Source organism: Sminthopsis crassicaudata, chromosome 3, assembly GCF_048593235.1.
Source record: "Sminthopsis crassicaudata isolate SCR6 chromosome 3, ASM4859323v1, whole genome shotgun sequence".
Taxonomy (NCBI): domain Eukaryota; kingdom Metazoa; phylum Chordata; class Mammalia; order Dasyuromorphia; family Dasyuridae; genus Sminthopsis; species Sminthopsis crassicaudata.
This window is the reverse complement of record NC_133619.1, coordinates 74,975,158-74,989,385: the sequence shown is the minus strand read 5'-3', so window position 1 is coordinate 74,989,385 and position 14,228 is coordinate 74,975,158. Positions and strand designations below refer to the sequence as shown.

General features: G+C 35.4%; 2 protein-coding genes across 6 annotated transcripts in view; one reads left to right on the top strand and one right to left on the bottom strand.

Annotated features, from left to right (window-relative positions):
- The window catches only part of LOC141560532 (uncharacterized), a 24,486-nt gene extending 18,781 nt beyond the window's left edge, over window positions 1–5,705 (top strand). The window contains exons 6-9 of one of the 2 annotated variants that reach the window (XR_012487740.1): window positions 110–168; window positions 673–1,367; window positions 3,785–3,932; window positions 5,431–5,705. Coding sequence is in view for 1 of the 2 variants with exons in the window: in XM_074298880.1 (XP_074154981.1) it covers window positions 110–168; window positions 673–2,685; window positions 3,785–3,932; window positions 5,431–5,500 (2,290 nt within the window). In the remaining variant the exon portion in view is untranslated. Of the gene's footprint in view, window positions 1–109; window positions 169–672; window positions 2,686–3,784; window positions 3,933–5,430 lie in introns of both variants that reach the window. The other variant, XM_074298880.1, reaches the window with a different exon arrangement.
- Window positions 4,704–14,228, bottom strand: part of IDH1 (isocitrate dehydrogenase (NADP(+)) 1) — a 26,571-nt gene continuing 17,046 nt past the window's right edge. For 2 of the 4 annotated variants that reach the window (XM_074298882.1, XM_074298884.1), the window contains exons 7-10: window positions 12,476–12,616; window positions 11,562–11,724; window positions 9,736–9,864; window positions 4,704–5,496 (exon numbers count right to left, since the gene is read on the bottom strand). In XM_074298882.1, the coding sequence (XP_074154983.1) occupies window positions 9,774–9,864; window positions 11,562–11,724; window positions 12,476–12,616 (395 nt within the window). In that variant the 3' untranslated portion in view covers window positions 4,704–5,496; window positions 9,736–9,773. Of the gene's footprint in view, window positions 5,497–8,915; window positions 9,865–11,561; window positions 11,725–12,475; window positions 12,617–14,228 lie in introns of those variants that run through there. The other 2 variants (XM_074298881.1, XM_074298883.1) reach the window with 1 other exon arrangement.

Sequence of the window (14,228 nt, the reverse complement as noted above, 5' to 3'; positions counted from 1 at the left end):
ATATAATTGGAAAAACAAAATATTATTGAGAAAAAAATAAATAAAATATATTTTGTGTATATAATAAATAATAAAGCAAATTATATTCCTGATTATTTTCTTACTTCAGGTTAACCAAGTCATCATTGAAGGATCCAACTACTGATGTGGAAAAGAGGAAACAGCCAGGTACTGACCTCAAAGCCTCCAAAGGCAATATTACATGGGGTTGAAGAAACTTTCAAATTCTAATGGAGGCTGAGTGAATTGAAAACAAAACAAACACCCCCCACCCCCACAGCCTTTACCCCCTAGAGTCTTTGTTGATGCCATACTTTTGCCTACAGTGCATTACCCAGTCTTGATGCTCCCCTAAGTCTTTTTCTTCCTCCAAGGCCTAATTAAATTTTATGTCATTGCTCATTTCTCTGGCCCATGATGATCCCTCTTCTTAATTTATCAGCAAGGTACAAGCAAGTTATTGCTTTAGGGACAGAAGAAGGTATGTCAACACTGAGAGTTCCCTACACTTATGACATCAAAGCTCCAATTCTCTCTCCTCTACCAAATTAAAATATATTTATGTTAAACATATTAAAGGCTTTTGCTCTGTGAGAAAGGAGAAGAGATGCTACTCTTTTGCCAGTTAAGGTTACTTCCATTAAATGAAATATGTTGTTTTTCTTTTTATAGAAAGGAAGCAGGTGAATGCCAGACAGATCTTGGAATCTGAAGTGGCTGATGTTTTATCTGTAAGGAAGAACAACAAGGCTGGGGGTCCCTATTGTGAAAACCAGTCACCGTTTTGGGGAAACATCACTCAGAGGAAGAAGTGGGTTTCTTCCTCTTACCTAAACTGTCAGACTACAGTTGTGAACTTTGAGACATACATGTGTTCAAATCGTTTTTCCCAGTGGACCACTGATCCTGGAAGTCCTGGGGGAGAGATGAATAGACAAGAAGCTTCCACCTTCTCTTTGCTCTCTGATCCCCATTGTGATTCCAACAATAATACCTCTCTACTAGAAGAAGCAATTCTTTCTGGGTGTGTCTCAGAGGAAATAACTTGTAATAAAGAAAGGTTTTTCAGTATTAATGCGCAGGACAGATCAGTCACAACCTTGACAAAGAACCAAAATAATATTAATGATGGTGCTGATAAAGATATTGCTTCACCTTTGAGATCTATAAAGTGTGTTTTTAAGGAACAGGAAGTCCAAGACACAGTTGGAATACATCCTATTAATGATTCAGACAATAATAGCAAAAGATTATCCCAGAATCTTATAACACTGAGATCCTCACCTGTGTTTCCAATGGAGAGGGATTCTTTGGGAGAAAACTCAATCCTTACAAATATTGGACCTCCTGAGGACCAGCTTTACCAAGTAAGTGACACAATTAGAAAATGTAAGCAAACCTATCTGGGGAATAAGGTGTGTTCAAAAAGACAAGAAAAGATAGCAATTCCTCCTTCTGGGAAAAGAAGGAAAACCCTTTTAGAAAAACGAATCAAGGAGGAAAACCTACAGGGAAATTCAAACTGTGATCTAACTTGTAAATCTTTGAGGTCTGGTACAAAGCAATTATCTCAAAAGAATAAGGTCACCGACAAGAAGATGTTCTCAAATGAGATAAATGAGGAAACAAAACAGATAAGAAACAGGATATCTACAGACTTACCCAACACTCCTAGGAAAATAAATAACTACAAAGAAATAAAAGAATCAGAAAAGATAGTGATAAATGTGGATCAGCAGATCCCAAATACACTGAGAACACTCAGTGTGAAAGTTCTGCAGAAAATGACCCACAGGCCTTTAAAACAGGAAGGAAGGATTTATGACACTAAAACCAGGTATCTCAGAAAGTTAAATCTGATTCCATCGGAAACCAACTTGAAGTCTGATTCTCAAGAATATATGCCAATGTACAAAACTAAAGAAAGACAAATAAAATGTAGTAAACTCCACCCAACAAAGGCAAGCTCACTGAATAGTAAAATGGAAGCTTTTAACTCAGACAGCAAACAAAGCAATATGGGGGATTCACTGGGTAGAAAGAAGCAAGGCCTGAAAAGCCACAAAGGCAATTCTAGAATTCCTATCTTGGCTTCCTACTCTGTAAAACCAGGCTTAAATAACATGTGTCATGCTTCTGTTAAGAGTAAGAAGGACATCCAAAATAACATAAGTAAAAAACAGATACCATCACCTGTTCAGGTCAGTGCAATTAGGAATGGGACAAGATCAATGACCAAAGCAAAACAAGTAGTTGAAAATGTTCTTTCAACCAAAGACCAATCTGATTTTGGAAAGAAAGCTGTTTCTGAGACTGTTTCAGGAGAACATGAATCGACAGAAGTTGTTCAAGTGATACAGAATGAAGTACATAATCGCCTTTCTAAAACAGGGAGAAACTTCTCTCAGAAGGCCACCAAAAAATTGGTCCTGATTAATCCTAGATCTTTGGAACGTTCCTACGTGACCTTAACCCAAGAGCAACCTGTCAGGATTTCTCCTTTGGTAGATTTCCAAGTTCTGGAACCTCATCTGATAAATGGCAGTGTTTTAACAACCCCTCCTCCTGGGCTAGACAATTGCCAAATCACAAAAGGAATGAACTCCCCTTCTGACCCAAAAGATAGTTGGAGTATGGCAGTTCTTCCTAGAGACTCTTCTCTCAGTAAAAAAATTCCAAAGAAAGGTAAGAAGTGAGGGTGGGTGACCTTGGACAAATCTTGTTGCCACCTAGTAGACTCATCTTTTTCTCACAAAATTACCCCAAAGTTCAATACGTCAAATTTGAAGACTTCCTAGTTGTGTTACAGCCAGAATTTTGCCCTTAATACACCATCCACTGATTTTTCTTGTGCAACATATTTGTGGAACTATGTATAGAATTACACATCCAATATCTTGACATCTAGGTGCAGGGGTGAAAGAAAGGGAGGAGAAAAAAACTGGAACAAAAGGTCTTGCAAGGATGAATGCTGAAAATTATGCCTATGTATATTTTGAAAATAAAAGAGCTTTAATTTAAAAAATACACCATCCATTTACTTAATATAAGCCTTGATCTCTGACATCTGGACTTCTACTCTGAACTTGGTTTTGCCAAGGACTTGTACTCAATCTTATACTTTCTTATTGTTCTTCTCTGCCATTGGTTCATCTTATTGCTACCCTTTAAGCATAGATGTTATCCAAGATTCTATTCTAAGCTTTCTTTTATGAAAAAGGGATTGATGAGAATGGGAGGGGTTAAACTCTTCAATTAGATGAAACTGGATTCAAAGACATGAATAGAGAAATTAGCTGTGACAGAAGAAATGGCTTCCCTTTCTTCTGCTATGAGCATAAAAGAGGAGAGATAATGAATTTGGGGGGTATAGAGTAAAGAAATTGAAAAATAGCACGGCACAATTGATGATAGGGTTTGAAACTCCAAGTAGCCTTTGCTTGTGGGTGTTTTGTTGCACCTTAACCCCACTTAGCATCACCGGTCCTTTTAATCCCCGTCAGTTATCTTTACTTGATTGTTTATATTCATACATGAATATTTGTGTGCATCTAATTTTCCATATAAATTGTAAGCTTCATCAGTACAGGGACTGTCTTATATTTTGATATCTGCTACAATAACTAGCATGATGCCATAAAAAATGAGTATACAATGGGTGATTAACAAACTGCTTGATTTGATATAGTCCTATTCTTTAGCAGATTCCATAATTAACAAATTAGTTTTGATTTGTCTTGGAAACATTAATAAATGTCACTTATATGTGTTTGTGTGCACCCAGAAAACCAAGAGTCACACAACCTGGAAAACACCAGCTTTTCTTCCTCTATTCGCACATCAAAATTCTCGAAAGAATCTAGAACTTCCTTGAGACGTTCAGCAAGAAACAAAGAAAATCTTGTTAGCTACCGAGAGCCCCGACTCAATTGGTGAGTATTATTTTTCTTATTTTCTCCCTGAACTTTTGATGTCATTATTTTGGTTTGGAAGTGTCTGGCATCATCACCTGATTTTGAATGTATCAACTTTTTCTACTCAAGGTCTAGATTTCTCAGATCCTTGATTTTGTAGCACCTTTCAGCACTATCAATCACCTGCTTATTCTTGATAAGCATGATTTTCATGACAATTCTACCTCCTGGTTATCCTCCTATCTGTTTGCTCTTCTCAGAAATAAACTGCATCTTCTTTCTGCAGTTTTATTGCATATTTATACCTTGAGATTTGCTTCTTCCCTGCACAATGCTGTCTAACATCAGATTTTTCACTACAGATTGAGACCATAACATAAACCAATTCTTCATTATGATAATTTTGTTATCTTCCAAGAAGTAAATGTAGAGGCAGCTAGGCAGCACAGTAGATAGTATGCTGGCCCTGGAGAGGGGACCATCTGAATTCAAATTTGACCACATATATTTACTAGCTGTGTGATTCTGGACAAGTCACTTAACCCTCATTACTTAAAAAAATAAAAGTAAATAAATGTAGCCAGTTTCTTAGCAAGGCAGCATATTATAGATGAGAGTGAATATATGGGCCACTTTTCAATATCTCTGAATAATTTCCCATCATAGAGTTTCATGGGAAGCAGCATGCCATGTGAATAGAGAAGTAGCCTCTGAATTGGGACCAAATGGTATCAAGTCCTGCCTTGGCCACAGACTAGCTATGTTGGTGCTGGAGCCAGCTCAGCCTGGTTTGAGAATCTATTATATTTTTATTTTCATTTTGGAAATGGGTCAACACTAAAAATCAGAGCTTGATGCATATTGTTTGATAATTGTTTACATTTAAATGATGGGAAAAATAATTCAGATTAAAAAAATTTTGAGGAAAATTGGTTATGAAAACATTTAAGAACATACCCCTATGTGTAATTCTAATCATCTGTTAATCTTTTAATATTCTAGGCAACTCTCTTAAGACTTTAAATTAAGGAACAGTTGTGATCTGCATTGAGAGAGGGAATTTTCTCACTCAGTACTGTCTACATCATTGAAATCACAGATCTAGTCCAAGATATTTCATAGTATTTTAAGTTTCAGTCCTGGAAGGAACCTGATAAATCATTTAACCCAATATTAATACTTCTTAGACAAAGAATATGAAGCCCAGAAACAGGAAGTAATTGCCCATGGTCATGCAACTAGTAAGTAAAAGATGCAAGTATTGTTTGGCAATGCCTGAATCTCAGCCAATAATTTCCAGATTTAGTTTGGAATCTCAGATTGGGCTCTTTAAGTAAATGAATGATTAAATAAAGGCCAAAAGGAATGTAAATGTGCTATAATCATTCAGAAATAAAGTTCCTGTCCACAAAATCCTACTGAATCAGGACTTTCTAAGTCAATTACAGCTTTCTGCATTAAAATAACTTTATGCCAGACAAAGAAGAAAAATGATGGTCTTTTTCCTGTTCTGCAGCAAACTGAGGCGTGGAGACCCATTCACAGATGCAGTGTCTCTTCATTCTCCAATAAACAGAAAATACTGAAAAATAGTAAAAAACAGCAAGTAGAGGAAGAGCTACGAATATGACAAAATTTAGAGTTTAAAAGGTTTCAATTTACTTTAAAGATTATTTTGACAGATAAGATTTTGAACCAATGGCATTTTAAGGGTTTGATGGTACCCTATGGCTTATTTCTTCACTTTATGCTTTTAAAATATAAAATAAAGACAAATACTTTAATTCCCAATTTTATGTGAAAGGTTTTTTGTTGTTGTTGTTTGAAGCTTTTTTTAGATATAGATAAATAATAAGGAAATTCACAGAATAGATTCTAAAAATAGTTATATTAGGGAAAACATATTTTATTGCCATCAATCAATTTAAATTTGCTCATTAAACTTTAAAAATAATAACATTATCCAAAATTTTAAAACTATCCATAATAATTCAAACAATCCCCGAGTCCTGGAAGTCATATTCATTTTAAAGGTTCACCAACACCAAGAATGTCCCAATGGAATATAAGTCTTTTGAAAATCAAGACTTTCATTTATTTAAAACTCTAGCACCTAGGATGATATCTAGAATACTGTAGGTACTTAATTTTTCCCCTCTCCCCCAGATGGCAGGTTGACCACATCATGTTAAATATGTTAAAGTATAAATTAAATACAATATATGGATACATGTCCAAACAGTTGTTTTGCTTGTACAGCCAATTTTTTTTAACTGTTCCTGTTACCAAAAGAAATAGATCATTCTTCAGTGACCTGAAACACACTTTAAGATGGCTCCCAGAAAGTCAGATTTTCCATTCTGTGTCATCTGCTAAGTTTTGATGTCTTTAGTAGAGAATATTTGCACAGCAGTTGTTTTTTAAGATCAAAAGAATTTAAAAAAAAAAGATATAATCTATGAATTTATAAATTGCTGAGCAAATAAATGGGTAAATGACAAAGAACTTATTAAGCATTTCATATGAGCAAAGAGGACTGCATTAAATTCTAGGGTTTAGAAAAATTTGAAACACAAGGTTTTGTGAAGTGAATGTTGAAAATCATCTTTGCGTGTATTTGGAAAAATACTATAAAAAATTCTATGGCTACAATTAGAAAAGCAAAGATGGGTTTCTGGCAAGAGTTTACATTTCAAGAGAGGGAAACAATGAATATAGGGGAGAGGTGGACAGGGAAGATTGCTTTCTGAAAAGTTAGTGAGATGGCTTGTAGGGACTATACTCCATCCGGACACAATGGTATAGTTGATTTGATCATGGATTATCATTCCAGAACATGGACCTTATGAAGGGCCAAGATGGCAAAATGGCTAGTGATACTACAGGGAATATAGCCAGAAAATAGGAAGATGGGTTTCCATAGATATAAATAAAAAGATAAAAATGTATTAGTACTTACTATGTGCCAGGCACTATGGTAATTGCTAAGGATAGAAATGCAAACTACCCCCAAGAAATTTATATTTTAATGAAGACAACACTTAAAGGGAAGCTAGAAAGGAAAGTGGAATTACAATTAGGCATATCCTGGCATAGTTTGAAGCTGGTGGCAGAGAAATCAATGAAAGCCTGATTTTCAGCAAGAGAAGGTGAAAGCTCACTTATCAGAAACTAGGATAATCTCAGAAAATGGTCTAGGAAAGGCAATTGCCAATTTAGAAGGCAATACGAAAGAGATAACTAATTTAAAGAACATTTGCTATTGAGCAGACATCTGGGATAAATTTCCATATGTTGCTTTATCTCTTTCTTCTATCCAAGGACGGATAGCTGATGTGATATAGTAGAAAAACACTAGATTATCAAAAGACCCAGGATCTGATTTTAATTACCAACTAGTCATATGGTAATTAGCCTTTTATGTTTCTTTATAAAATTAGAAATAATAGTTGCTCTAACTATCACCAAAGGCTCTTGTGGGGATCAAAAGAAAATGAAAACACAAGTCACTTTGAAATGCATAAACCTTATTTCATTGGAGAAGGGAGGGGAAAAGGATACTATAACAAAATTTGGGCAACTAGGTTGCATAGTGGATAGAGTGCCTGATCTGAAGTCAGGAAGCCTCATCTTTCTGGGGTCTAACCCAGCCTCAGACATATGTTACCTCTGTGACTCTGGACAAGTCTCTTCATCTTTAAAATGAGCTGAAAAAGAAAATGACATGCCATTCTAGTATCTTTGCTAAGAAGACCCCAAATAAGTTCATGAAAGGTTGGAAATGACTGAATAACAAAGTATAGTTTTATGAAACTATACTTTTTGAAGTATAAGTTTGAATGAGATAAGAGTAGGGGGAAAGTGCCTTAAAATCATCTTTGAAAAGACAATTTGAAACTGATGAAAACCTTAAGCCAAAATTTTAGGGAATGTATCACTTAACTGGAAATGTTGAGAAAGTGATTTTTCCAGATAACTGAAACTTGTGTAGCACTTAGCACAGTGTTTGAGAAATAATAGATACCAGCTAAATGCTGATTGGTATCTTTTAAGAACTCTTTTTAAAGTTCATTGTTTTAAATGGCAATTATCCAAAATGCAGATTACACATCTTCCAGATTTCTTGAAAAGAGCACAGCTTTTTAAAGGAGAGCTGGATAGAATCATAAGGACATACTATATTGAGATAAGAAACTTAAGGCTTAGGAAGAGAGAGACATGGCTCATGATCTAATAGATAATGAAATACAGAACCAAAGGCAAATCCAGGTCCTCTGACTCCATGCAGAAATCTTGCCAATGAGCTCATGACTGGGGCTCTTCTTTTGATGAGATCAGTTCATGAGAGATCCCTTTAGAACTGGCTGAGGAAAATACAGTGATCTAAGACAATTCCAATAGACTTATGAATGCAAATTAAAGCACTATTTTCACTTTTTTTGCTTTTCTTATGATTTTTCCCTTTAGTTCTGATTTTTCTTTCACAACATAATTAGTATAGAAATATGTTTAAAATAATCTAAATCAGGATTACTTGCTCTCTTGGAGAGTGGAGTGGGGAGAAGAAAGCTGGGAACTCAAAATCTTACAAAAATGAATGCTGAAAACTGGACATATATGCATATATTGTATTTAATTTATACTTTAACATATTTAACATGTATTGGTCAACCTGCCATTTGGGGGAAGGGGTGGGGGGAAGGAGGGGAAAAGTTGGAACAAAAGGTTTTACAAATTGTCAATGCTGAAATACCCATTCATTTATCTTGTAAATAAAAAACTATAATTAAAAAAATGCTGAAAACTGTCTTTATATGTAATTGGAAAAAGAAAATACTATTAAGTAAATAAAAAAAGGAACTGGCTGAAAGACAAAAGATCAGGGGAAACAACTTTACTGGAGTATTTTCAACCTGATGACTTCTATGATAACAAACACAACTTTTTTTTTGGCACTTCTATTTCTGGGACTCTTGAGATTCAGAACAATAAGGACTACGGTTAACTAGCACTTAATTTTAATTCAAAAGTACATTACAGTTCAGACAAAGACCAGCATGAAATTAGTGTTTTAACAATAATTCTAAAATATCACAGTTATACAAAAGAAATAAACAGGCCTGCAGAGGTCCAAAAAGCAGCTTGTTTTATTGCACCTGGGTGAAATATGCCATTTTTGGTAGCATAATATTTATTGCACCACATAAGGAAAGGAGGGCAACCTGCAGGTCACCATTGTTCTAACATCCTAACTCATGTGGGTCCTGTTAAAAAAAAAAAAACGTTTACATCTCTAAACAGTCAAGAAAAGTTCTTTTCTAAGGCTTTGAAAAAAACCTTCTTTCTTATAGTTATGCTTCAATTCCTGATTTACAAAGAAATTCACTTTTACAAGTCTACTTTTCACATGATGCAATATTTGCTAAAACCAGATCCATCCAGTGACCTGACCCTGAAATGGGCCAGTAAGGAAGGAATGCTCGATCTTATTTACAGCTGATTTTACAACCATGGCTGCCATTTCTCCTTTCGTATTAAACACTCTTGATTTTGGTCATCTACTTTTGGGGATAAGGAAAAGTGACAGTGAGGATAATAACAACAATAAAATCAGTAAGAAAGTAATCCTTTGACTGTTATATAAAAAAAGGTCTTTTGTCACATTAAATGCGGTAGGCAAACTGGAAATAACAGGAGCCATATAAAAAAAGATTGTAAACTCAATAGAAAAGATAACCTGTTGCCTAGAGAAATTAGAAATTGATTTCATTTAAATTTTGAGTGACATACAGAAAAACTGTAAACCAAAGAAACTAGTTACCCCATGGGGTAGCTTCTTTGCTGAGTAGAAATGTGATATTAAAGTTTAGCCTGAGATAGTTTGGCCTTCAAGTTTTCTCCAAGTTTGTCCATGAACTCAAATGTATTCAGGTAGTCAGATCGCTGCACACTAGAGGAAGAAAAAAACAAAACAAAGCCCAAAACATTTGGTGAGTCTAAGTCATAATGTAGTAACATCCTACAACTGAAGGAGTAGGGAACAATCCTAGAAACAAAATCACCAAAAAATATCTCCAATTTATTCATCATTCATATGCCAGGAAGCTTTTATATCTCCCTGAAATCATTGCAGGTCTGACATTTCTATCACAAGAAATAAGATTGGCTCCAACACTGCAATATACCTGTGTCTATTCTCACAAACCAAATAGATATTTTTTGCAATAAGTTGTTTTGTACTTCAATAAAGGAAAGATAAGGTGATTCTAAAAATTCAATATTGCTACTGTAATATAAGATATATTTTTTTAATTAAAGAGATTCAATGGTTGGCTATTCCTACATTGTTGGTGACATTCATTCAATTTTAGGCTAGGTCTGTTATAGAACAGGGTTCTGGTTATATTTCTTTCATTCTTAGGAATCATTTGGGGATGAGGGGGTTGAGATGTTTTGTATCAGGGGAAGAATATGGGACATCAGCAAGCAAATCTTTAATAGAGTGCTATGTACTCTATACTACTGTATGCATACTCAACTACTATGTAATAGCTATTAAGACCTTGAGAAGGCAAAGTTCTGTACCTATGTCACTTAGAAAAATCTAGCACTTTCCTCATCTGCTAAATGAAGGACTTAAGAGATTTTGCTAAGATCCTTCTCGATGAAATTAAATAGAATATATGAAATATATGACTGATATTTTTCTTTTCTGGTTCTTTGACTTCATGAACTTCCAAACCATGCCTCCATTACCATCTCATCTTGGAATTTCCCTCAGGGCCTGTGGCTGCCTCCTCCCAGAACTTTCTACCACCCCTAAAGCTTTCTTACCATGGAATAGCCCCTTTGTAAGGCCTGCCTCCACACTGGTGAGTTCATCCTGGACTTTACATTCGTGAAGGGACCCTTCCCTGTCCAGCACCTTTCCATTTTAGAGAACACTTTCATATTCATTTTCTTATTGGATATATATATAATCATCAAGTCAATAGGGCAGGAATTACTCCCACTACTAGATAATCTGTCTATTCCTCTTCCAGACCTGTTCATGTCTTTATGAACTTAAATCATGTCTCTATCAGATACCTTCCTTCACCTATTCCTTGTCCCTGGCCCCCACATTTTTCAGTTGTGGTTGTGTGTGTGTGCGCGCGCACACATTATTTTAGTATTAACATCTTGTACTGCAGGGCACCTGATTTTACTGAGGTGGGAGTGCTCTCCAACAATACCAGTTGCACTCCATTCCATGCTTGCCCATCCCACATAACTCCTATCTGTGAATTTTCATAATTCTTCCACACACAAGAGGTCCACTCAATGTGCTGGGTTCTTCCTTCCCTTTCCAACACCTTACAGTTTAGAGAACACTTTCATATTCATTTTCTTATTGGATATATATAACCATAAAGTAAATAGGGCAGGAATTACTCCCACTACTACTTCCAATCTGCTGATTAAGAAGACTTTGATTAAATGACTTAGCTACAGTCACAAAGGAGTGGGTGAGTCAGGATTTGAAACCATTCTGCCTTTTTATCTTATAACAATAAATAGAATTCTAATAAATAGCAGTGTTCTGTGTCAAATTTTGTTTCAGGCAAGGCAGCACTTCCAACAGAGAAGAGAAGAGCTTATACTTACTTGGGTAAACCTTTAATACAGGCAGCTAAATCCTTGGTCATGAAACCAGACTCAATGGTCTCAACACAAACTTCTTCCAAAATTGTTGCAAACGTACTGAGCTCTGCATTGTTATCCAGTTTAGCTCGGTGAGCCAATCCTCTGGTCCAGGCAAAAATGGAGGCTGGAGAAAAAAAGAATAAAGCTTGGTAATAGAAAGACCTAGATATGGTGTAGGTCATGGAAGTCTGAAATACTTGCCTAAGAAAGTTTGGATACCAACCTTTAAAAAGGCTCATATCAGAGATAAACCCACACACAGAATTAAACTTAAATTTTCAAATACATTATTATAAATGACATTTCTTTTTAAGGGAAGTTTAAGATTCAACTAAAATATGATGTCAGTAAGTTTGTTTTGCTCACTAGGGTAGTAAATACTGGATATTTAGGGTATATAAGGAGCTGGCAAGTTTGGCGTTCTCTCTCTCTCTTTTTCTCTCTCTCACACACACACACACACTGTCTATATCTTCAGGCTTCTCTTCAGGCTACAATCTCTTTTCAGAGAGCTACCCTTGAAACTTGAGTGGCATTTAAAGAGTTAACTTCATGTTATCTTATGCTGAATAGGAGAAGCATGATCATTCATTATCCTTCGTGTACATATGTGTGTATATATACATGTATTTATTTATTCATTTATATGCAGTACCATAGAAATTCTGTGTCACAGAGACATATATAAATGAGTCAATGTCAAGAGAATGGCTAAAAGTGTTCTTATGATCTGGGACAAATTCCAAAGGTTAGCATAAAATAACACTTAAATGAGGGACATGCTGACAACTTGGTTCAAAGAATCTAGCAACAACAGGGAACCATTTTAAGATCAGCATTCTCTCTGGTCAAAAATAGAGCAGAAGGCATCTTACCAATTGGATTAGTGGATGTCTCTTGACCTTTCTGATGCATGCGGTAATGACGTGTTACCGTGCCATGGGCAGCCTCTGATTCCACTGTCTTGCCATCTGGGCAGATCAGTACACTAGTCATCATTCCCAGAGATCCATAGCCTGTAAGTAATAAAGCACAGGGTGTCAAGTTCATCTGAAAATAGTATCATTGAGCCTTTGGTGGAAAAGGAGTAGGAAGGTGAGGAGAGTTGGGATAAGGATATAAAAAAACCAAAGCAAATAATTTCCTTTTCCATGAACAATGACTATTCTGCTAATGATATTCATAGACATGCTATGGCTTACAGGATCAAAACTGGGTTAAGCCATTTAGATACATAAAAAGTTAGATAACTCAAGAATTGTATTCCTTGTGTGAACTGACACAGCCTTTCTGGAGAGCAATTTGGAACTATGCCTAAAGACCTATAAAACTTTACAAAGAGATTTTTTTTTTAAAGGGGGTAGGAAACATTTGTACAAAAATATTTATAGCAGCTCTTTTTAAAAGTTTGCTAAAAATTAGAAATTAAGGAGATGCCCATCAGTATGGGAATAGCAAAACAGATCATGGTGTAAGATATTTGTCTAAACATAGTTTTTCTGTCAAATTGCTTTCTAGTTTTCTTTGTGGTTTTTGTCAATAAGGAGTTTTCTCTGAAACATAGATATATTGTTGGTGAAATTGTGAACTGATCCAATCATTCTGGAGAGCAATTTAGAACTATGCTCAAGGTGGTATCCAACTGTGCATACCCTTTGATCCAGCAGTGTCTCTACTGAATCTTATCCTTAAAAGATCATAAAGGAAAAAGGACATGTAAAAAAAATTTTAGCAGCCCTTTTTGTAGTGAAAAGGAACTGGAAACTGAATGGATGTCAATCAGTTAGGGAATAGCTGAAAAAGTTATGCTGTATGAATGTAATAGAATATTATTGTTCTATAAGAAATGACAAGCAGGCTGATTTCAGAAAAGCCTGGAAAGACTTATATGAATTGATGCTAAACAAAGTGAGTAGAACTCAAGAGAACATTATACACAGCAACAACAAGATTATGTGATGATCAACAGATCTGGCCCTTTTCAACACAGCCAATTCCAAAAGATTTGTGATGGAAAGAGCCAGCTGCATTCAGAAAGAGAACTATGGAGACTGAAGGTAGATCAAAGCATAATATTTTCACCTTTTTGTTGTTGTGTTTGTTTTATTTCTTGTATTTTTTCCCTTTTGATCTGATTTTTCTTGGGCAGCATGATGAATATGGAAATGTTTAAAAGAATTGCACATGTTTAACCTATATTGGATTCCTTGCTGTCTAAGGGAGTGGGAAGGGGAGAAAATTTTGGAAAAATTTTTGTAAGGGTGAAGGTTGAAAACTATCTTTGCATGTATTTTGAAAATAAAAAGTTATTTTTCTTTTCTTTTTAAATCCATCACTATCTGGTTATGGTACTACCTGAGCAGTAAAGTAGCTAAGAAAAACAATATAGCTACCTGTTAAAACCAATCATTGACCTGAAATAATGCTGTTTGAAGGCTTAGTCTATCACATTGAGGATGAAGGAATGGCCTCCTCCTCCTTTCAGTCCGTGATTGCTACATCATGGTTGTTACATGATTACATGTTACAACATGATTATTACATGATTAATACAAACTCCCTTCACGAGCCCTTATTTATTTCCATATAAGACTTATCCTATGGACTTCTGAGATTTGCCCATGCTAT